At 34.7% G+C, this 21,809-nt stretch overlaps 2 protein-coding genes and 1 long non-coding RNA gene across 4 annotated transcripts in view; 2 read left to right on the top strand and 1 right to left on the bottom strand.

Moving 5' to 3' along the window:
• LOC111013494 (exocyst complex component SEC5A) overlaps positions 1-4,559 on the top strand; it is a 36,175-nt gene extending 31,616 nt beyond the window's left edge. The window contains exons 16-21 of the mRNA XM_022287941.2: positions 160-256; positions 2,135-2,212; positions 2,353-2,409; positions 2,666-2,815; positions 3,168-3,377; positions 4,167-4,559. Of these exons, the coding sequence (XP_022143633.1) occupies positions 160-256; positions 2,135-2,212; positions 2,353-2,409; positions 2,666-2,815; positions 3,168-3,377; positions 4,167-4,382 (808 nt within the window). The 3' untranslated portion in view covers positions 4,383-4,559. The remainder of the gene's footprint in view (positions 1-159; positions 257-2,134; positions 2,213-2,352; positions 2,410-2,665; positions 2,816-3,167; positions 3,378-4,166) is intronic.
• Positions 4,560-9,802: 5,243 nt separating this feature from the next.
• LOC111013491 (uncharacterized) lies at positions 9,803-12,094 on the top strand. Of its 2 annotated transcripts, XR_002601701.2 has the most exons (4): positions 9,803-10,809; positions 10,873-11,195; positions 11,273-11,442; positions 11,642-12,094. It is a non-coding gene; the product is annotated as an uncharacterized LOC111013491 (long non-coding RNA). The 2 variants fall into 2 exon arrangements; XR_002601700.2 differs by having other exon boundaries at positions 9,804-11,195.
• Positions 12,095-17,750: 5,656 nt separating this feature from the next.
• Positions 17,751-21,121, bottom strand: LOC148208116 (uncharacterized). Its single transcript, XM_088119701.1, has 4 exons — positions 20,098-21,121; positions 18,349-19,821; positions 17,924-18,228; positions 17,751-17,756 (listed from the first exon to the last, which is right to left on the bottom strand). The coding sequence occupies exons 1-4, from the start codon at positions 21,119-21,121 to the stop codon at positions 17,751-17,753; spliced, it is 2,808 nt and encodes a 935-aa protein (XP_087975827.1).
• Between the last annotated feature and the right edge of the window lie 688 nt (positions 21,122-21,809).

Here is a 21,809-nt window from a genome sequence, read left to right as displayed (position 1 = left end):
ATAAGATCTAATGGTTGACATGAGATGTATAATATTAAAGTGCAGTGCTTTATATATTTTTAATTTTGATCACTTTAAGCTCCTTGGATTGAGACTATGAATGCCTAAAGAGTTCTATAATTTTGCGAGTTCTCCACTAACACTCTCTCATCATTCCAGGATAAAAACTGAAGACGATAGTAGTGATCTACAAGATCTTGTTATGTCCTTTTCTGCGCTTGAAGAAAAGGTTCTTGAACAGTACACATATGCAAAGGTATTGTAGAAATATATTCTAAATTTATATGGAATTCATTGTTTTAGAGCAGCAACTCTCGTTACATGATTCCAGCTTTCTCATTAGAAGTATATTCTTACCATCCCGAGTTCAGACTTTCTTGCAAATATTTTGAAATGCGGAGTGAGTAATCTGCAGCTCGACCTAAGTGCGGCCTCCACATTTTTTCTTGAGCCTAAGTGGAGTAGGACCCATTTAAAGGCAGAATAATCAGGAACCTTTAAAAATATAAAGAACTATAGGATATCGATCAGAATGAATCCTAACTTGGAGTTTCTTTAGGTCAACCTTAAAAATGTGTAAGGTATCACCTTACTTGATTTTCAAAAACAAGGTTAAGTTGCTCTTGGGCATTACAAAACACTCCAGCCTATTAGAGAGGGCTGAGAAACTCTCCCACACCGTGCCTACAGTCCTTACACAAAAAAAAATCTACCCGCAACCTTTTCTTGCCAGACAATATTTCCCCCCCTTACATACCATACCACAAGGATTCTAACTAACAGTGGGTGGGAAATTTCCATCTTTGCCCTTCCTAGCATGGGTATTCGTAATTTTTCTTCTTTTGTTAGTTCATAAGAAGAAGGTTGTCGAGGGTGCCTGATAATCTTTATGTTCTGTTGTACTTTATTTTTTCATCATGAAGTTTTGTTTCAGATATAGATATATACATACATGGGAAATTTTCTGCTTCAAAAGAAATAGTTCTTAGTCGTGTAATTAATCCTGAATTGCGATGTGATATCAAGGATTCACTATGTATCTCTTAAGAATTTAAATGAACCCGATGCAATGGGATGAGTCTCCTTTACAATTTTTCTTTTTGAAGTTTCTTTAGAGGGAAATTTCTGTGCCTAGCTGGCCTTAATATTGTCCTCTGGAGTTTAGTCCTTGAGAGGATGGGAGGATAGGAAGGTTTTCAGGTTATGCAGACTCTTGGAAGGAGGTTCGGAGTACTGTACATTCCAGTACCTTCCTTTTAGTTTCTCCTAACAGGAATTTTGTGATTATTATTATTATTATTATTATTATTATTATTATTATTATAGTTCATCAAAAATGGGTGGAGTGTAGTTTGAACCTTTGACCTCGTAGAATATTAATTTATGCTTTAACCAGTGAGTTTTGCCTAAGGTGGTGATTATTACTCATTTTAGTTGCTTACAATCAGAGATTTTTCTTATTGTTTCTTTTCAGTCCAGCTACTTTAATAAAAATTGTTTTCTTACCAAATGAGAAAGTAAAAAATGTGTTCTCATGATTTACAGTGCATTATAATTGTAAAGTGTATAATATTCTTTTGTATTCTTTCATTATTCTCAATGAAAGCTTGGTTTTCTATAAAAAGAATGAAAATTCGCTTCTATTTAATATCTTGATGAGTTCCCTCTTCTAGCATAATCAGTCGCATTGTTGAGGCTTAAAGATAATTTGAGACTCATATTGCACATAAATAAATGGTAAAATTAGTTAATCTGTGATGGAATATCGAATTTTATTTGAATTTTAAACATTCAATAAAAATATCGGTGATTTTTTCTTGTAGTGTATATCTATCAAATAATTTATTGTTTCTTATATAATGATTTTGAATGAAAAGTTGTACCCTTATAGAGCAAATGAGAGAATATACAACTGGGCATTAGAAAAAACAGGCAAACGAAAGTGAATGCAAAAGCAAGACAAAACTAAATCATTTTCCTTTTATCATCGCTTAGTTACAAAATTTTTTCCAAATTTCTAATTAGATGGTCTAGTATTCCTAAAATTTAGCAGATAGTTTTGTTTTCATCATTACTTTGTACAAACTTTTACTGCAAGCATTCATGCCCTAATAGGTGATTGTCTTCACATCAGGCAAATTTGATGAGAACAGCTGCTATGAATTATTTATTGGATTCCGGAGTCCACTGGGGAGCTGCTCCTGCAGTTAAGGTAGGTACTGTCCACTGTACTATACGCATGAGTGCCCCTACTAATAGCACTGCCACTGCCCTTTATTTTCCTTATTTATGCTTCCTATATTCATCTAAAACTAGTACTCTTTGTTATTTTATTCTTTTATTTTTTTGCAGGGTGTGCGTGATGCAGGTGTAGAGTTACTCCACACTCTTGTGTCTGTTCATGCTGAGGTAATCTTACCATGAAATTTAGGATAATACCATGTTTAAGAGGAATTGCATTCTCGTTGTTCTGAATTTCCTTCTGGATATTAAAACATTTTTAATTATTAAACGTTTTTAATTCTTGTATGCCCTGAAGGTGTTATATCCTCTGTCGAAAAGTTGCTTCTGTAACACATTTCTTGTTCTCATTCCATTTGCCTCTCTCCTTACGTCTAATTACTGGTTCCAGCTAACTGGCTCCCATATTCATCTATTGTTTCAGGTTTTTGCTGGTGTTAAGCCCCTTTTGGACAAGACACTAGGCATTCTTGTTGAAGGTCTAATTGATACTTTTCTCAGCCTATTTGATGAGAACGGAACACAAGAGCTTAGGTCCCTTGACACAAATGGCTTCTGTCAACTCATGCTTGAGGTAAAATTAGTGTTCCACATTGGGGAAGCGCTGTATATTTCAAATAACCAAGGGGTGCTCGGAGATCTGCTTTAGTATGATACAATTCTGGTCGAATACTCTATGTTTTTCATAGATTTTAACAGAGGAAAGGGTTAGAAAATGAAGTGTTGGTCTATGTCCTTTAAAGTCAAATGAAGAAATAAATTGCCCACTCTCCAATTCCAACAAAATAATAATAATAACAATGTGATGAAGGGGAGGATAACCTGCATCTTTCTCATGTCTCCTTTTTGTCGGAATCAGGATTTTCTGTGCATTGGAGCAGCTTCATTTAGATGATTATAGTGCCTGACTTGTGCTCTGTTTGCAGCTTGAGTACTTTGAGACCATATTAAATCCTTATTTCACACCTGCCGCAAGAGAGTCTTTGAAGTCTTTGCAAGGAGTGCTTTTGGAGAAGGCTACTGAAAGTATGACAGATGCAGCTGATAATCCAGGTCATAGTCGTCGGGCAACTCGCGGGAGCGAGGATGCTGTAGATGAACGACAGCAAGGGGCAACTGCCCCAGATGAACTTATTGTAAGGAGCATCTTTTGACATCTCATTCTCTTTTAACATGTCAAAGTTCAAAATAATGTTTTCCTAGACTTCCTCTTTATCATTTTAGATTTGTCATTATTATATTGTTATTCAATTTACGCTAAATATACATTTCAGTTCCTATGTTTGGGTGTTTTTTAAATTTAGTCCCTTATGTTTAAGGTTTTCAATTATACCATTTTTGCTTGTGAATATTAGAATTGATTGTTGATAATTTATAGGACACGACGCTTAATGAGCTGAAAGAAATTTAAAGGAGGAATTATGCTCTGCTTAAGAGAGAAAAAGTCAAAATTCCAACCAACTTCTTAGAGCTTTTTAGAAGGAATTAGAAACTTCCTATCTTGCAGAGCATAGTTCCTTATCTAAATTTCTTTTTAACTCACCCTAGTATCACGTCTGGTAAACTTATCATCAATCAATTTTAACATTCACTTATGAATATTAAAACACAAGGAATTAAATTAAAACTTTTTAAACAATATGAACTAAATTGAAAAATTACGTAAATATTAAGGACTAAAACATATCATTAGTTCTAGTTCAATTTAGGGACTGAAAGTGAAACATATACTTAGTTAATTTAATAGCCTGATAATGGAATTATCTAAAAACTAGGACAACTACGACGTCAGAAATCATATTTTCATGTGTTACCAATTGCAACATAATAATTGCTACCAACTACGATTTATATGACCAGAAATGTCTTCTCTTCTAGACGGTACTGTCCATTGGGCTATCGTTGAGTATTTTTCTGTGTTACAGGCAATGGCGCAGCAATATAGCACAGAGTTACTTCAACAGGAGCTTGAGAGAACACGAATAAATACTGCTTGCTTTGTGGAGGCGATTCCATTAGATTCAGTACCTGAACCCGCCAAGGCAGCATATGCTTCATTTAGAGGATCAGTAGATACCACTTCTAAAGGCGTAACTGCCACGGGATCTCCATCTTTCTCCTCCCGAACCAAGCGTCGATAGTAGGCTTGTTCTTCTCTGTTTGATAAATTTCCCATGTCAATGCACGAGTACTTTTTGGTTTCGTTCATCCTTGTAATTAAAACGTCATTGGTAATCCTAGTTTTATTCTTTCAGTGGTCGGTTTTTACTGTATTTGATTAATGTCTCTATATTATTTATTATATTTTGCTCCGAGTATATGTACATTTCCAACGAAACTTTGTGTTAGTATTATGCTCGATTGATTGGGTTTATACACAGCCAGTTTTTCATCTTAGAACTATGAAGCACTCATTGTTATGCTCTCCCTGGTTGTCTAAATGTGCAACTGTCTTGTTTGATTGATGTTGGCAATTTTTCAGTTTTTCCATTGTTTGCTAGATGGGGTAGCAACCAGAAGCTTCTAGATGAACTCGGCTCATTAAGGTAGCCTAATTCTCAACTCTAATAGGTCTACGTTTAGAGCTCGTTGCACTGAAAAATAAGTCGTCATTTTTAAGTATTCAAAAACTATTGATTCAAAAGACTTATTCACTGCTTGTTGCAGGATCGAAGGTGGCAGTGCTCGAGAATGGAAGATCGGGGAATAGCAGTAAATATGTCATCAAAGAGAACTCTCATGATATTCCCTACTGCAAAAATGGAGTATAAAATGCTTTATATTGACAAGAGTCAAGATTTCATTGATATAAAAGAAAACAGAACATTAATTGCATCCAAAGATGCACCTCAAAGTTTTGAGCTTGAGAAGTGGAAATATTTAGTTGGATCTTATATTGAATTTTCATGAGTTCATACTGCAAGAATGGGAGTACTTGGGGGAGGAGAAGATTAGTAATTGGAATGAGAGCTCTTTTTATATCCATGAGGTTGACATCAATATAAAACGTGAATCAACAGTTCTACAATATCACAAGAAAACAAATTGATAAAATATAATGTATCACAAGGAAAAAAAATTGATAACATATTTAAAATATCATTAATGTGGACGTTAAATTAATAATAAGAGTTTATAATTTATTTAAAAAGGGTTAAATGTTTACTCGTTGATTAAAATATTTTTTTATGATTTTTAAAACAATTATCAATATTTTTGTCGATATTGATATCAAATTTTGATTTTTACAAGGCACGCTTCGCTGCTTTCTTGCGGACCTATCACTTTGGAGTCAAGTGCATGTGGAGATCAATTATACCATAATGTTTAAACTAACATGCTAATAAAGCTATAGATACAAGACATTTTTTGCCTCATTGGGAGAAATATGAATTTTTGCACAAAATTATGATCCATTTATTCGTAGTCAGCATTTTAGATTAGGAATGTCCATGTTTCAAAGGATACTTGATGGGAATTTGAATAAGATGTTAAATTTATGTGACAAAGAATAATAACAAGGTTAAATATATGTTTGTATCTCTAATGTTTGAGTATTTTTTTTTTTTAATTTAGTCCTATGACTTAAAAAGTTTTAATTTCGTCCCTCATGTTTTAGTATTTTAATGGTTACCATAAGTGGATGTCAAAGTTGGTTGATGATAAACATTTATGACATATTGTTTAGTGGATTGGCATAAGTTTAGAAGAGAAAATGTAATCAAAGGAAGAATACTCGAAATTTCTACCAATTTCTAAGAAATTTGGACATTTTTTCTCGTTTCATAAAAGTAAGTTAAAATTTGTTAATAAGAAGTTCATGTGCCATAAAATTATTGTTTTGTTAACATATTTGGATACGTAGACAAGTCACTCTAAAAAATGCATTTTGTTGATGAACCGTCCACATTTTGTTAATGGGCTAATTGATAATGGGCTAATTGGGTTTCATGAGTCCAAAAGTATCCAAGTTGTATATTAAATATATTAATAAGACAATAGTTGAAGGGTTAATACACAACTAGACTATTTTTAATATCATAATTATAAAAGTGTCAATAACCTTAAATATTTACCCTAGAGATATCGGTTTGCCCATATGTAAATTACCAATTCGACTATAGTGATATTTTTAATAATAGAAAAAGGAATATAAGGAAAAGGAAAGTTTTTAATTTGACTCTTGTCTCTCTCAAACCTTAATCTCTTTCTCTCTCTCCCTTAGAAATCCAATTGAATGTTTCCTCTCTCCTTTCTCCAATTGGAATGTCACCGAAAACACGACAAAGAGCACCAAGAGTCGAGCCAAGCATCTAAAAAGTGATACCGAATTCTTTCTAACTAACTATTGGAAACGTTGATAAGCCCCCACTAAAATTCACTCTAAAACTCACCAATTTTAAAGAGAAGAAATTTGTTATCTTATGAAATTTTTTCTTCAATTTCTATCTTCTTGGTTACGAAGGAGGGAAGTGATTCCTTTGTATAATATCTAAGAGACACCTCTAAAATATACAAAATAAATATGGATACATTTATACACATCATTCATGTATCTCAATACATTAACTTACATATATCTAACCATTAATGTACCTAGGCATTCATGAATGCGTCTAGGGAGAATTAATCTAGCTTAATTCTAACATCCCATAAGCTAGACTTCCATGATTCCAAGCTTCTACTTCATTTTCAAGAACAAATCTATCTTTAGTGCTTTTGTATATATATCTACAATTTGATCTAGGGTCTTGCAATGCTCGATTTCTCCATCTTTTATCAATTATCTGATAAATGATATTTGATCTTTATATGTTTACTCATTCCATGAAAAATTGGATTTTTCAAAAGAGCAATGGATGAGGTATGTCACAAAACATGATAGTCCCTCTTTCTTGAGAACACTTCAATTTATGTAGCACATTTCTCTGCAAAAGTACTTGACAATTAGTCGTAGATAAAGAGATGTATTCAACTTCAATTGTTGAGAATGCTACAACATCCTACTTCTTTGATGCCCACGAAATTGCACTAGAACCAATACTAAAAACATATCCAGAAGTGCTTTTATAATCACCAATATTTTCTCCCTAATCACTATCACTATATCCAACAGAACATTATCCATATTCTTCTTATTGTGAATTCCATGATTAATAGTTCCAAGAACATATCAAAGAACTCTTTTTCCAGTTTCCCAATGACTTATCTTTTGTGATGCCATAAATCCACTCAATAAACTCACTGATAACATAAGATTAGGTCTATCGTAGATAAATACATTAAACTTCCAACGAGACGATGGTGGCATAAAAATCTCCACTTTCATCATGCTTGCTCAATCTCAAACCTACTTCCATAGGAGTATTGACAGGATAAGCATTCTCCATTTTGAACTTGAACAGCAAATCCTTTGCATACATCTGTTGGGAAATATTAATCCCAATATCACTTTGCTTAACTTCAATACCAAGAAAGTTATGAAGTAAGCTCATATCAATCATCTCAAATTCTTTCTTCATGCTCTCTTTGAACTCATCAAGCATCATAGTTGAAGCTCCTGAAAATATTAAATCATCAACATATAAACAAATGATCAAGAAATTATCATTTTTTTTTTGTCTTATTTGGTGTAGAGAGCATGTTGATATAGACATCTTTTGAAATCATTCTTTAGGAAGAAACTATCAATACAACTGTATTAGACTCTCGGTGCTTGCTTTAGCCTGTACAATGCTTTCTTCAATCGACACACCTTATTCTCGTCTCCAATCTTCACAAAACCAGGGGTTGCTCAACATATATTTCTTCCTACAAGCACCCATGTAGAAAAGATAACTTGACATCATTTGATGTACTTTCCCGTCATTTGTACTGCAGGAGCTAAAATCAATTTTACAATCTCTAAGCGGGTCACAGGTGCAAAAATTTCTTTATAATCCACACCATACTTTTGCTTGTACCCTTTAACGACAAGTCTTGCCTTGTGTTTTTCAACTTCACCATTTTGCTTTAAATTCATTCGATAGACCCATTTTGACTCCAAGAGCTTTTCTATTATCTAGTAAGTTGACTAACTCTCATGTCTCATTTCTTCAGATTGCATCGATCTCTTGATCCATTGCAACTTTCCAGTTTTCATCTTGAATTGTCTCGTCAAAGTATGTAGGATCAACATCTACAAATAAAGCAAAATCAACATGATCATCTTAAAGTATTCTTTTTGAAGCATTATAGATCTCTTGAATATTCCATATCTTCCTTTGTGGAGTTGATTCATCACTTGTGGAAAGTGGATATACTGGTTGAGTTTCTTCAAGCTCCAAGTCTTGAGCATCTCCTTTGTCATTTATGTCAACAAGTAATGGATTATGGTTTTCATTTGTTGCATCCCACCTCCAAAATTCTGCTTCATTGAATTTGACATCTCGGTTGATAATGATTTTCTTGCTTATAGGATTGAATAATCTACAAGCCTTGGACTTTCTCACTATACCCGACAAAATGCCATTTTCTGATTTATCATCTAGCTGACCTCTTTTCTCATTAGATACATGAGAATAAGCACAACTAAATACTCTTAGGTGACTAACAGTTGGCTTTAATCCATTCCATGCTTCTTGAGGAATAAGACCTTGAACACTTTTGATTGAAGCCCGATAAGATAAATAGCACATGTCACCGTATCTCCTCAAAATTCATTTGGGAGATTATTGGCCTTCAACATAGTCCTTGCAAGCTCCATTATTGTTTTGTTCTTTCTCTCTGCAACTCCATTTTGTTTAGGAGTTCTTAAAACAGTCTTTTGATGCTTAATTCTATTTTCCTCCAAAAAATCTTCAAAGGCAATATAATCTCCATCACGATAAGAATGCAACATTTTCAATTTCAAGTTGCTTTCATTTTCAACCATTGCCTTGAATATTTTGAAATACTCGAAAGTATAACTTTTTTCTTTTAATAGGTAAATTCATGTCTTTAGACCACAAGCATCAATAAATGTGAGAAAATAATGATGTGATTGGTCACCTAAAACAAAAAAAAAAGGTATGCGAAAAGATATTTTTCTTGATTAGTGGATTGAGTGTAGGAAAGATGTTAGCACCTAAAGCATCTATTCAAAAAGATTACTATATTTTATCTTAAATTGTCCTATTATTTTTTTTGTCCAAAAAGAAAACTATATTTGTGTTTTATTTTAAATGTCCCATGATATTAATTCACATTTTAATAATAAAATATGATTTAACAAAAATGCCAGGGAGGCCTATAAAAAAATAGTCACCTCAATGAGATTGGAGAATTATCCTTTCAAATTTATGTCATTAGAGTTTTTAAAAGAACTCGTTTTAAAAGATTTATTTTAAAACAATGATAGAGTTAAGAAATTTGGTCTTATTAAAAATGTGAGAAATTTTAAAAACTTTTTTTTTCACTCTTATCTGTAACTGATTTTATTTTCTTTATTTACAAAAATGTTCTTTTTATTAAAAGGGAAAAAAAGAAAACAGAATCCACTTACTTACACTTAAGGTCCGGATTGCCGGATTAGTGGTGGTCGTTGGAGGTTTGGCGCTGTGGGACGGTGTGAATGAGCTGTTGTGGTTGGATTTGGGAGAGATTTGAAGAGTGAGAAGAACAAGGGAGAGAAAGAGGTAATAGAAAAATTAGAGAGAGAGAGTAGTAGTGGATTTTCATTCATACCGCTCCACTTTACCATTTTCTTTTGAGCTCCTCGTCCCTCATTGAAGAGAAATTAAATCTCTTTCTCAGGATAAGTAAGGTGGGTTGCTCAAATAAAGTTAGAGATTAAAGAGAAAAAGTTAAGGATCGAAAGAAAAAGCTCAACAAATGTTTAATTGTTTCTTTATGTTACCACCTGACTATGCTTGGTGTACTCTCTCTATTGTCTTTTCTGCTATAGTTGGGAGTTAGTAAGGAAGTAGTTCATCTACTCCCTTGTGTTTTCTTGAAAGCTTTTACTTCCTCTTCTCCTCTTTGTCTATTTATTCGTTATGTATTCTTTCTCTAAAACATTTGAATACAATCACAAAGTGTTAAAAGAAAAACTCTCTGGCTTTCCATCTTCTTGAATATTCAAACTCAAACTTAGTATCAGAGCATCAATATGGCTTACCCAAATCCTAAACCCAATCCCACAGATGTTCCTGTCCATGTTACCAAGCCCCAGGGAGTCATAGAAGTGCGATCTGGTACTATCCCAGTTGGAAACCCACTCTTTGCAACCTTATTGAATCAAGCCTCATAAGCTTGAGGGACACCACACTGGAAAAAGCCCAGCACCAGAAATATCCATTGTTATTTCTCCAACTGAAGAGGAACCTGAAGGCCTTCTGCTACCAAATCCGGAATATGATGTATGGGATGCTGCAAATCAACTACTTGTTGGATGGCTCTACAACTCAATGACCCCAGAGGTTGCATCCCAAGTCACAAATTGTAACATTGCTCAAGAACTTTGGACCGCCCTTCAGGACTTCTATCGTGTTCAAGCCACCTCTCAAAAAGATTTTATCAAGAGCACGATGCAAAAAACTCGAAAAGGGGGTATGAAAATGGCCTATTATCTAAGTTTAATGAAAGGTTATGCTGATAGTTTGCATTTGGCAGGTTATCCAACGGAAATGAAAGACCTCATCTCTTGTGTCATAGCTGGACTTAGAAGTACACGCCCATTGTGGTTGTTATAAAAAACATGAAGCTGAATTGGAATGAAGTCCAATCTCAACTGCTCACTTTCGAGATGCATCAGGCACAATTTCAAGCCTTAAAAAATGTGGTTCCATCACTCAACCCTCTGCTAATATTGCTACTAATAGCACACCAATAAACAGCCTCACTCACAGACCAAGAACCACAATAGCAACTTCAACAAGGGCTATAGAGGATTTGGCAAGGGGAGAAACTTTGGAAACTCTAAACCAATCTTTCAGGTACGGTGTCTGGTAAGGTTGGTCATACTGCAGCAGTTTGCTACTTCCGTTTTAAGAGAAATTTTCATCCTAATCAGAATTTCAGCAAGGGGGAAGTTCTTCCTATTCAAAACAACATTCTGGCAATTCTTCAGCTATGCTTGCTACTCCAGAAACTCTTCATGACAATGCTTGGTATTTAGACAATGGTGCTAGCAGTCATTTGACATCAGATATTGGCAATCTATCCATCAAGACTGATATACAGGTATGGCACGAATTACTGTTGGAAATGGTTCTCAAATTCCTATACAATCCATTGGTAGTTCTGTTATTCCATCAAATATGAGAAACTTAGTCTTGAAGGATTTATTGCATGTTCCTCGTATTAGCAAAAATAACATTTCCCATTTGACTATGGATAACTCTGCAATAGTTGAATTTCATGAGCCTTTTGTGCCGTTAAGGACAAGGTCACGGGGAAGGTTCTTCTGGAAGGAATGCTTAAGGATGGACTGTACCAGATTCCTCAATTCAAAGCCTCATCTCATGCTTTTGGTCAAGAATATCCATGGAAACGGTTTGTTTTTGTTGCTTTTGTTTCTACGATGACAAAGAAAAATCAGGATGATGTGTTGTTAGTTACATCTCCTGTTAGTCATCACATTTTGTATCGCTTTAAGAATGTATGACTTAGTAGGCTTGGACATCTGTCTCCTAGAATTTTGAATCATATCTTGACCTCTTGTAATCTGAAAAACAGAATAAATGAGAAATTATCCTTTTGTGAAGCTAGAATGGAAAATCTCATAGATTGTCATTCTTTACTTCTCAATCTCATGCTGTGAAACCAGTAGAATTGATAAACACGGACTTGTGGGGGCCCGCTCCCATTGCCTCCTCACAAGGATATCTTACTATATCAGTTTCCTTGATGATTTTTCTCGCTTCACTTGAATTTTTCCTCTCAAAAGTAAAGTTGATGCTGTTGTTATTATCACAAAGTTCAGATCCCAAGTGGAAAATGTGTTGGAACACAAAGTTAAAACTGTACGCTATGATGAAGGTAGGGAGTTTAAGCCTCCTTATTCAGTTTACCTCAGAAAATGGGATACAAATTCAGCTAGCCTGCCCCTATACTTCAGCCCAAAATGGGAGAGTCGAAAGGAAGCACCGACATATTGTGGAAACGGGTCTAGCTATGTTTGCTCAAGCCAAAATGCCTCTCACTTATTGATGGGATGCGTTCCACACTACAACATTCTTAATTAATCAAATGCGAACTTCTGTTATTGAAGGAAAAGATCCCTTTTGTGCGGCTTTATGACCGACAACCTGATTATAACTTTCTTCGGGTCTTTGGTTCTGCTTGCTACCCGTGTCTTCGGCCTTACCAACAACATAATTTTGATTTTCATACCACCAAGTGTGTTTTCTTGGGCTACAGTAACAATCATCGAGGCTATCACTGTCTTAGCCCATCTGGAAGAATATATGTTTCTTGTCATGTGTGTTTCAATAAGGAACAATTCCCATTTGCTGATTGCAACACCAGTCTTCCACCACCACCCTGAGCACAGACACCATACTTTCTTGGCTCCTCATTCCTTGTGTAGTGCCCTCTATTCCTATCACATCTGATTCCCCTATGTCCCCCTTCTACCTCAACTCCAACTTCAACAGAGGTTAAACCTTCCTCACCCTCCCCATCCCCTATGTCCTTTTCTAGTTCTCAATTGGAATCCCCTATCCATCAACGTAGTCCCTCCCCATCCCTTACCTCTGTCTCCCCCATTAGTAGCCACGGAACTTTCTCAGACCCCTGGCATTGATTTCCAGGAAGCTTATAGTCCTGTCATTAAGTCTGTATCCATCCGCTTGGTCTTAACTCTTGCTGCCACTTGGAATTGGTTGGTCAGACAACTTGATTTAAGTAATGCTTCTCTCAATGGCAGGCTTAGTGAAGCCTTGTTCATGCCTCAACCTGAGGGATATGTCGATCCCTTGCGCCCTTGTCGTGTCTGCCGTCTAAAGAAGGCTCTTTACGGCCTCAAACAGGCTCTTCGAGCCTGGTACGATAAGCTTCGCCTAAGTCTCACTAATTGGGGCTTTCGTCAGGCAACCAATGATCCCTCGCTTTTTTATTGTCGTACTGTTAATGGAGTGGTCATTCTGCTCATCTATGTTGATGATATTCTAGTTACTGGCTCCAATGCTCATCTCATTAGTTGCCTAATCCAACATCTTCATCAATAGTTCACACTTCGGGATCTTGGTCCAATTCATGACTTTTTGGGGATTCAAGCGACACGTACCTCTACTGGTTTTCTGTTATCTCAGGCCAATTACATTCAAAATCTCCTAAAGCACTTGAATATATCAAATATCAAGGCTGCCCCCACCCCGTTCACAACCACCTCTAGTCTTACTTCTTCGGCTAGTGAACCTTTTTCGGATTCCTCTCTGTACCGCAGTGTGATTGGCTCTCTTCACTATATGCTTCTAACTCGTCCAGACATTGCCTTTGTGGTCAATAAGCTAAGTCAATTCGCTCAGACCCCGTCTACCTCTCATTGGCAGTCCCTCAAATAGATTCTTCGCTACCTCAGTGGCTCTCTTCACATTGGGCTTCATATTCAACCTGCCCCATCTCTCACTCTAACCGGTTTTTTCTATGCTAATTGGGCCGCCTATTCCGTGGATCGTAAGTCTGTTGGTGGATACTGTATTTTTCTTGGTTCTACTCTCATCTCTTGGTCTTCCAAGAAGAACACGTCGTAGCTCGTTCTAGCACCGAATCCGAATATCGAGCTCTCGCACACGTATGCTGTGAGCTCAAATGGATCCCTTCTCTCCTTTCTGAGCTTGACCTACCTCTTGCATCTACACCTGTCACCTGGTATGACAACCTGTCCGCTGTTGAAGGACATCCGTCATCAGGTTCATCAGCGACAGTTAGATATTCGGTATGTTCCCTCCATTGATCAACTGGCTGACTGTTTCACCAAGCCTCTTCACATCTTCAGATTCTGTTATCTTCGGGACAAACTTGGCCTCGTTCCGCTCCCATCGCGTTTGAGGGGGGATGTTACGACATGACTATGCTTGGTGTACTCTCTGTATTGTCTTTTCTGCTATAGTTGAGAGTTAGTAAGGAAGTAGTTCATCTACGCCCTTGTGTTGTCTTGTAAAGCTTTTAGTTCATATTCTCCTCTTTGTCTATTTATTCATTATGTATTTTTTTCTCTAAAAAATTTGAATACAATTACAAAGTGATAAAGAAGAACTCTCTGGCTTTCCATCTTCTTGAATATTCAAACTCAAATTCTTTAATATTTTTTTCTCTTCATAAAAATAATAAGAATTAATAAAATACGATGTCTAAATGTATGATTAAATTTATTCTAATAGTGAAAAATTATTACTTTAAATTTTATAAACCTCTAATAATAATTAATAATGATAAAAACACACCAACTTTGGAAGATTTTAACACTGTTATTGCATAGGATTAATTTACACATTTTAAAATAACATAAAGTTGGAAGATAAAAAGCTTTTTACATGGAAGAAGTTGCTCATCTATTATTTTGGTGTAAGGAATAAAATACAGAAGAATAAATATAGGTTAGATCAAGAAATTAAAATTAATTTATACTAGAAGGGAGAAGCAATGATGAACATCACAAGCAGGCGCCAACATGAGCATAGTTCAACGGTATACTCCTTCTATTGAATCGGATGTTCGAACCCTCTTACTTCCAACTTATTGTACTAAAATAAAGAGAAAAAAATATCACAAAGCAGGCACTGTCCATATTTAATCTCGAGTGGATGAGTGTTATACGATTTGAAACATTTTTAATATTTTTTTTTTTGGCTTAGACGATAATTTATAGTTAAAGAGTGTAGCTTTAAAATGTTAGAAATCTATTAAAGGGTGATCATTTTTTTACTCAATAAACATTTGTGAGCTTTAAAAGATAAATGCTGGTGGATGACTTCCCCATGTCTCATCTCCAGTGGTTAAGTTTTATTTGGTTTAAAAGTTTTTGTGATGTTTTTGCAAGTGGATGATACCCTAATTTATAGTTAAAATTGTAGCTTAAAATGGTAGAAAATATTTATTAGTCGCATATTTTAATAGTAAATTGCATGTATATATTATTAAGGATACATATACTTTATAAGTCTGCAGTAAAATGTATGTTTTAATCATATAATTTCATATGATAGTTCTCCTTTATTATTTTTTTTAGGAAATATTTCTCATTTATTGAGTTCTCAGTGTTTTTGGAAAATATATATATAAATGGAGAATTACTTTAGGTTGGGTTGTTCTATATATAAAATTAGATATATGCACCTTTTAAATTAGCATTTAGTGGCTTTCCATATTAGCCGATGAATATTTGATATTTTAAAATACTTTATTGATTCTTTCCATTAATCGTGCTAATTAATAATAACATTCCTATTTGTTTTATGATACATTAGAGGTTAAAATTAATAATTTTAAAAGATAGGACCAAATTGAAACATTAAAACCGTTGTTATTGCTTTTTTGTTTCTTTGTTATTGAGAAAGATAAAAAAAAAGGTTTTATGATATTATATTCTCTAAAAGTTTAAATTAAGTAAAGGAAGGTTTTATTATAAAATTGCCGTTTTTAAAAAATAAACTATTTGTTGTAAAATTGAGGAACGAAACGAGGCAACATCGGGGAAATAAAATAAACAAAACAATTCAAAAATAAAGCAAATTCAAAATTCAAAATAGCATTTTCCACCAATTTTCAAATTTGATTTCCCACCAAATTTCTAGATCAAATTTCTCACTAATTTCTCACAAATTCTCACCACTAATTTCTCACACATTCTAACTACTAAATGAGCACCACATTGACCGGCCATGGATAAGCATGTGGTGTGATTTACATAACACTAATAATGTCTAAAATTGAGACACATGGGACATTTAGGGTTTCAACACATGGTGCATGGATAATGGAAAATATGGGGTTTTGAATAAAAGACACATAGAGGACATATGGAGCATGGATTTTGAAACACCTCAAAATTGGACACTAAGCAAGGGTTAGTGGGCATCTATTTAATTAAAAATTCATAATACTCCCCCTTAGATGCCTACTGTATATATGAAATATGCCTCGTTAAAACCTTACTAGGGAAAAACCCAGTGGGAAAAAATCCTAGTGAAGGAAAAAGACTACATATTTCATATAATCTAATAAACCCAAAATAATACAATATATTTAACTCCCCCTCATGGAAACATCACTTGAGATCTCTGAGTCGTCGTATTCCAATGTCGCGCACCAATGTTTCAAAGGGTTTTGTAGGTAATGCCTTTGTGAATATATCTGCCGAGTTATCTTTCGAACAAATTTGTTGAACAGTGATAGTACCATTCTTTTCAAGATCATGAGTATAGAAAAGTTTTGGCGAAATATGTTTTGTTCTATCTCCTTTAATATATCCTCCTTTGATTTGAGCTATACATGCTGTGTTATCTTCGTAAAGTATCGTTGGAAGATTTTTACTAGATGATAGACCACATGTTTCACGAATGTGTTGAGTCATTGATCTTAACTATACACATTCTCGACTAGCTTCATGAATTGCAAGAATTTCAGCATGATTTGAGGAGGTGACTGTTATGGTTTGTTTTACTGATCGCCATGATATAGCAGTTCCTCCACATGTGAATAAATAACCGGTTTGAGATCTAGCTTTGTGTGGATCAGATAAATATCCAGAATCTGCGTATCCAACTAGATCAAAATTTGATTTGTTTGAATAAAACAAACCCATATCAGTCGTTCCTCGAAGATAGCGAAATATATGCTTAATCCCATTCCAATGTCTTTTTGTAGGATAAGCACTATATGTAGCTCATAAATTAACTGAAAATGCTATATCTGGTCTTGTGTTATTAGCCATATACATAAGTGCACCAATTGCACTAAGATATGGTACTTCAGGACCAAGAAGCTCTTCATTATCTTCTCGAGGTCTAAATATATCTTTTTTCACATCAAGTGAGCGAACTTCCATTGGAATATTTAATGGGTACGCTTTATCCATATAAAATCTTTTCAAAATTTTCTCTGTATAAGTTGACTGATGTACAAATATCCCATCTGCTAAATGCTCAATTTGTAGGCCAAGACAAAATTTTGTTTTCCCGAGATCTTTCATCTCAAATTCTTTCTTAAGATACTCTATTGCATTTGAAAGTTCTTCAGGAGTTCCGATTAGATTCAAATCATCAACATATACAGTTATAATGGCAAATCCCGACTGTGATTTCTTTACAAAAACACAAGGACATATTGGATTATTCTTATATCCTTCTTCCAACAAATATCCACTTAGACGATTGTACCACATCCGTCCTGATTGTTTTAATCCATATAATGATCTCTGTAACTTTATGGAATACAAATCCCGAGCATTAGAATTGGGTACTTTAAATCCTTCAGGAATTTTCATATAAATATCATTATCAAGAGATCCATATAAATATGCAGTGACTATATCCATAAGATGCATGTCAAGACTTTCAAACACAGTCATGCCAATTAAATATCTCAGTGTAATCGCATCCACCACAGGAGAATATGTCTCCTCATAATCAATACCGGGTCTTTGTGAAAAATCCTGTGCAACCAATCTTGCCTTATATCTTGTGATTTCATTGTTTTCATTTCTTTTCCTTACGAATACCCATTTGTATCCCACAGGCTTAACATTTTCCGGTGTTCGGACTACTGGTCCAAAAACTTGACGTTTTGAAAGTGAGTTAAGTTCTGCCTGGATTGCTTCTTTCCATTTAAGCCAATCTTTTCTCTGTTGACATTCTTTCATAGATTTTGGTTCACAATCGTCACTTTCAGATAAAATGTCAATACCAACATTATAAGCAAAAATATCATCAATAACTACATTAGTTCGGTTCCATCTTTTTCCAATCATAACGTAATTCATTGAAATCTCATTATTATCTTCAGGTACTTGACTTTCCTCAATATCTTTATGAGTAGTCATGTTTAGGATTTCTTCTGGAATATCCTCATTCTCAATTGTGTCATTTTGATTATTGACTATTTTTCTTTTCCGAGAATTTTTATCTTTGGAACCCATTGGTCTACCACGCTTATGGCATGTTGCAGATTCATTAATGACAACTTTCTGCATCGGGATGCCAATTTTTGATGGAACATTCACAGCTGGTATATGTGACTTGGTAACTTTCTTGACATCAATAAATGCATCTGGTAATTGATTTGCTATATTTTGCAAATGAATTATTTTCTGAATTTCAAGTTCACATTGATCTGTACGGGGATCGAAATGAGACAATAACGATGCATTCCATGTAATTTCTTTTTCCAACTTCATTATTTCTCCCCCTAATGTTAGAAAATTTGTCTCATTAAAATGACAATCAGCAAATCGTGCAGTAGGTACATCACCCTTCAAGGGTTCAAGATATTTAATAATTGATGGGGAATCAAATCCAACATATATTCCTAGCCTCCTTTGAGGACCCATCTTAGTACGTTGTGGTGGAGCAATTGAAACATATACTGCACATCCAAAAATTCTCAGATGGGAAATATTTGGCTCTTGGCCATAAGCTAATTGTAACGGGGAATATTTATGATAAGATGTTGGTCTAATGCGTACGAGCGACGCTGCATGTAAAATAGCATGTCCCCATACAGATGTAGGGAGCTTGGCTCTTATAAGTAATGGTCTAGCAATTAACTGCAATCGTTTTATGAATGATTCTGCTAAACCATTTTGTGTATGAACATGAGCTACAGGATGTTCAACATTTATCCCAATTGCCGTACAGTAATTATTAAATGATTGGGATGTAAATTCACCAGCATTATCAAGACGAATACTTTTAATTGTATAATCAAGAAATTGTGCTCGTAACTTTATTATTTGAGCAAGTAGTCTTGCAAATGTAAGGTTTCGACTTGATAATAAGCATACATGTGACCATCTACTTGATGCGTCTATTAACACCATAAAATATCTGAAAGGACCGCTTGGTGGATTAATAGGTCCACATATATCACCATGAATTCGTTCTAAAAATGTAGGTGATTCAGTCCCTACTTTAAATGGTGATGGTCTAATGATCAATTTGCCTTGAGAGCAAGCATCACATGATAATTCATTAGATTGAAGAATCTTCTGGTTCTTTAATGGATGTCCATGTGAATTTTCAATGATTCTTCTCATCATTATGGACCCAGGATGACCTAATCGGTCATGCCAAATGGTAAATATATCTGGATTTATGAACTTCAAGTTCGTAGTTGCATATGTTTCCATTACTCGTATATGAGTATAATATAATCCAGAAGATAAAGCAGGCAACTTTTCAAGTATACGTTTGTTATGTGAGACAATAGATATAATATAGAGATATTCTATATTATTCTTGTTATCAGTCTCAATATGATAACCATTGCAACGTATATCTTTAAAGCTCGGTAGATTTCTCTTTGATTGACTAGAGAACAATGCATTGTCAATTGTAAATTTTGTTCCTCTAGGCAAAATTATGTCTGCTTTTCCAAAACCTTCAATCAAGTTTGCAGAACCTGATATAGTACTTTTGCTTTCAGCATTGTCAATTTAGAAAAATATTGTCTACTTTTCAGTATTGTGTGCGTAGTCGCACTGTCTGCCAGACATAGATCACCATTGCTCATTTTCGAGTCATCCAATATATGAAAATTGTTCATGCTTCTTCATTGAACAAAATAATTACAATAAGAAGAAGGAAGAAGAAGAAGAAGAAAAACTTGAAATACAAAACATACATAAAAGATATAAAAAACATTAGTTATGAACATTCTCAAAATCAATAGAAGCACTTGCGGTTCCATCCATTGTGCTCAATGTGCCAATTTGTTCTCCAGGAGATTCAAGAAAGTTAGCCACATCCAAACTTGTAATGTTGGCAGCGTCAAAGATATCACCATCCTGGTAGGCAAGATTTGCTTCCATATTTTTTCCTTTTTCTTTCAAGGAAGCTTGATAAAGATCCACTAAGTGTTTCGACGTACGACAAATATGTGCCCAATGCCCAGTCATACTGCATCGGAAACACTTATTTTCAACACTTCTGGAATTCTGATCTTGTGGAGCTTTTTCTTTATGATCAACATTTCGTGTGGTTCTTTTAAAATTTGGACGATTATAACGCCCACCACGAAATGAAAAATTATTTCTTCCTCTGCCACGGTCACGCCCTCGACCACGACCTCGACCTCGACCACGATTATTAAAATTTACAGCATTCGCCTCTGGGAATGGCGTTGCTCCCGTTGGTCGAGATTCATGATTTTTCATCAATAGCTCATTATTTTGCTCAGCAACCAGAAGACATGATATGAGCTCAGAATATTTCTTAAAACTTTTCTCTCGATATTGTTGTTGCAAGAGTATATTCGAGACATGAAAGGTTGAGTATGTCTTTTCTAGCATATCACTATCAGTAATTTTTTCTCCACATAACTTCAATTTCGAACTGATTTTGAATAGTGCAGAATTATAATCACTTACTGATTTGAAGTCTTGGAGCCTCAAATGCATCCATTCATAACGAGCTTTAGGAAGAATAACTGTTTTTTGATGATCATATCTTTCTTTCAAATTTTGCCACAAGGCAAGGGGGTCTTTTATTATCAGATACTCCATTTTCAACCCCTCGTGAAGATGGTGACGAAGGAAAATCATGGCTTTTGCCTTTTCCTGACTTGTGGTTGTATTTCCTTCTTTGATGGTTTCTCCCAGGTTCATGGCATCAAGATGGATTTCAGCATCTAGTACCCATGACAAATAATTATTGCCATTGATATCAAGAGCGGCAAATTCTAATTTGGTCAAATTTGTCATGGTGACACTTCGGAACCTACCTTCAACAGGGGAAATGACAGAGGCTCGTGCTGATAACGTGTTGAAAAATTGAGGAACAAAACGAGGAAACGTCGGGGAAATAAAATAAACAAAACAATTCAAAAATAAAGAAAATTCAAAATTCAAAATTCAAAATAGCATTTCCCACCAATTTTCAAATTTGATTTCCCACCAAATTTCTAAATCAAATTTCTCACTAATTTCTCACAAATTCTCACCACTAATTTCTCACACATTCTAACTACTAAATGAGCACCACATTGACCTTATTTATAGGCCATGGATAAGCATGTGGTATGATTTACATAACACTAATAATGTCTAAAATTGAGACACATGAGACATTTAGGGTTTCAACACATGGTGCATGGATAATGGAACATATGGGGTTTTGAATAAAAGACACATAGAGGACATATGGAGCATGGATTTTGAGACACCTCAAAATTGGACACTAAGCAAGGGTTAGTGGACATCTATTTAATTAAAAATTCATAATACTATTCACTATAATTAGGATTTATTTTTTGATAATGTAGTTTAAAGAATTACAAAATGTGATTAGTTTTTAAAATAATGACAAAAATAGGGTAGTTAATTAAATTGGGGTATAAGCATCAATTTACATAAATGACAATCAAATCTTATGATGTAAAGGTAAAATACA

This window comes from Momordica charantia (assembly GCF_013281855.1).
Source record: "Momordica charantia cultivar OHB3-1 chromosome 11 unlocalized genomic scaffold, Mcharantia_2.0 BLBB01000011.1, whole genome shotgun sequence".
NCBI classification, from domain to species: domain Eukaryota; kingdom Viridiplantae; phylum Streptophyta; class Magnoliopsida; order Cucurbitales; family Cucurbitaceae; genus Momordica; species Momordica charantia.
The sequence above is the reverse complement of the archived record's forward strand: the minus strand, read 5'-3'. Positions and strand labels throughout refer to the sequence as shown.

Bases quoted from the DNA above. Each gene is read 5' to 3' on its own strand.
- LOC148208116 (XM_088119701.1), bottom strand. From the start codon at position 21,121: ATGACAAATTTGACCAAATTAGAATTTGCCGCTCTTGATATCAATGGC. The intron at 19,822-20,097 runs GTGCTTCTATTG...GTACTATATCAG, and splicing joins CACAATGGATGGAACCGCAA to GTTCTGCAAACTTGATTGAA. The intron at 18,229-18,348 runs GTAGACCAATGG...CTACTCATAAAG, and splicing joins TGCAACATGCCATAAGCGTG to ATATTGAGGAAAGTCAAGTA.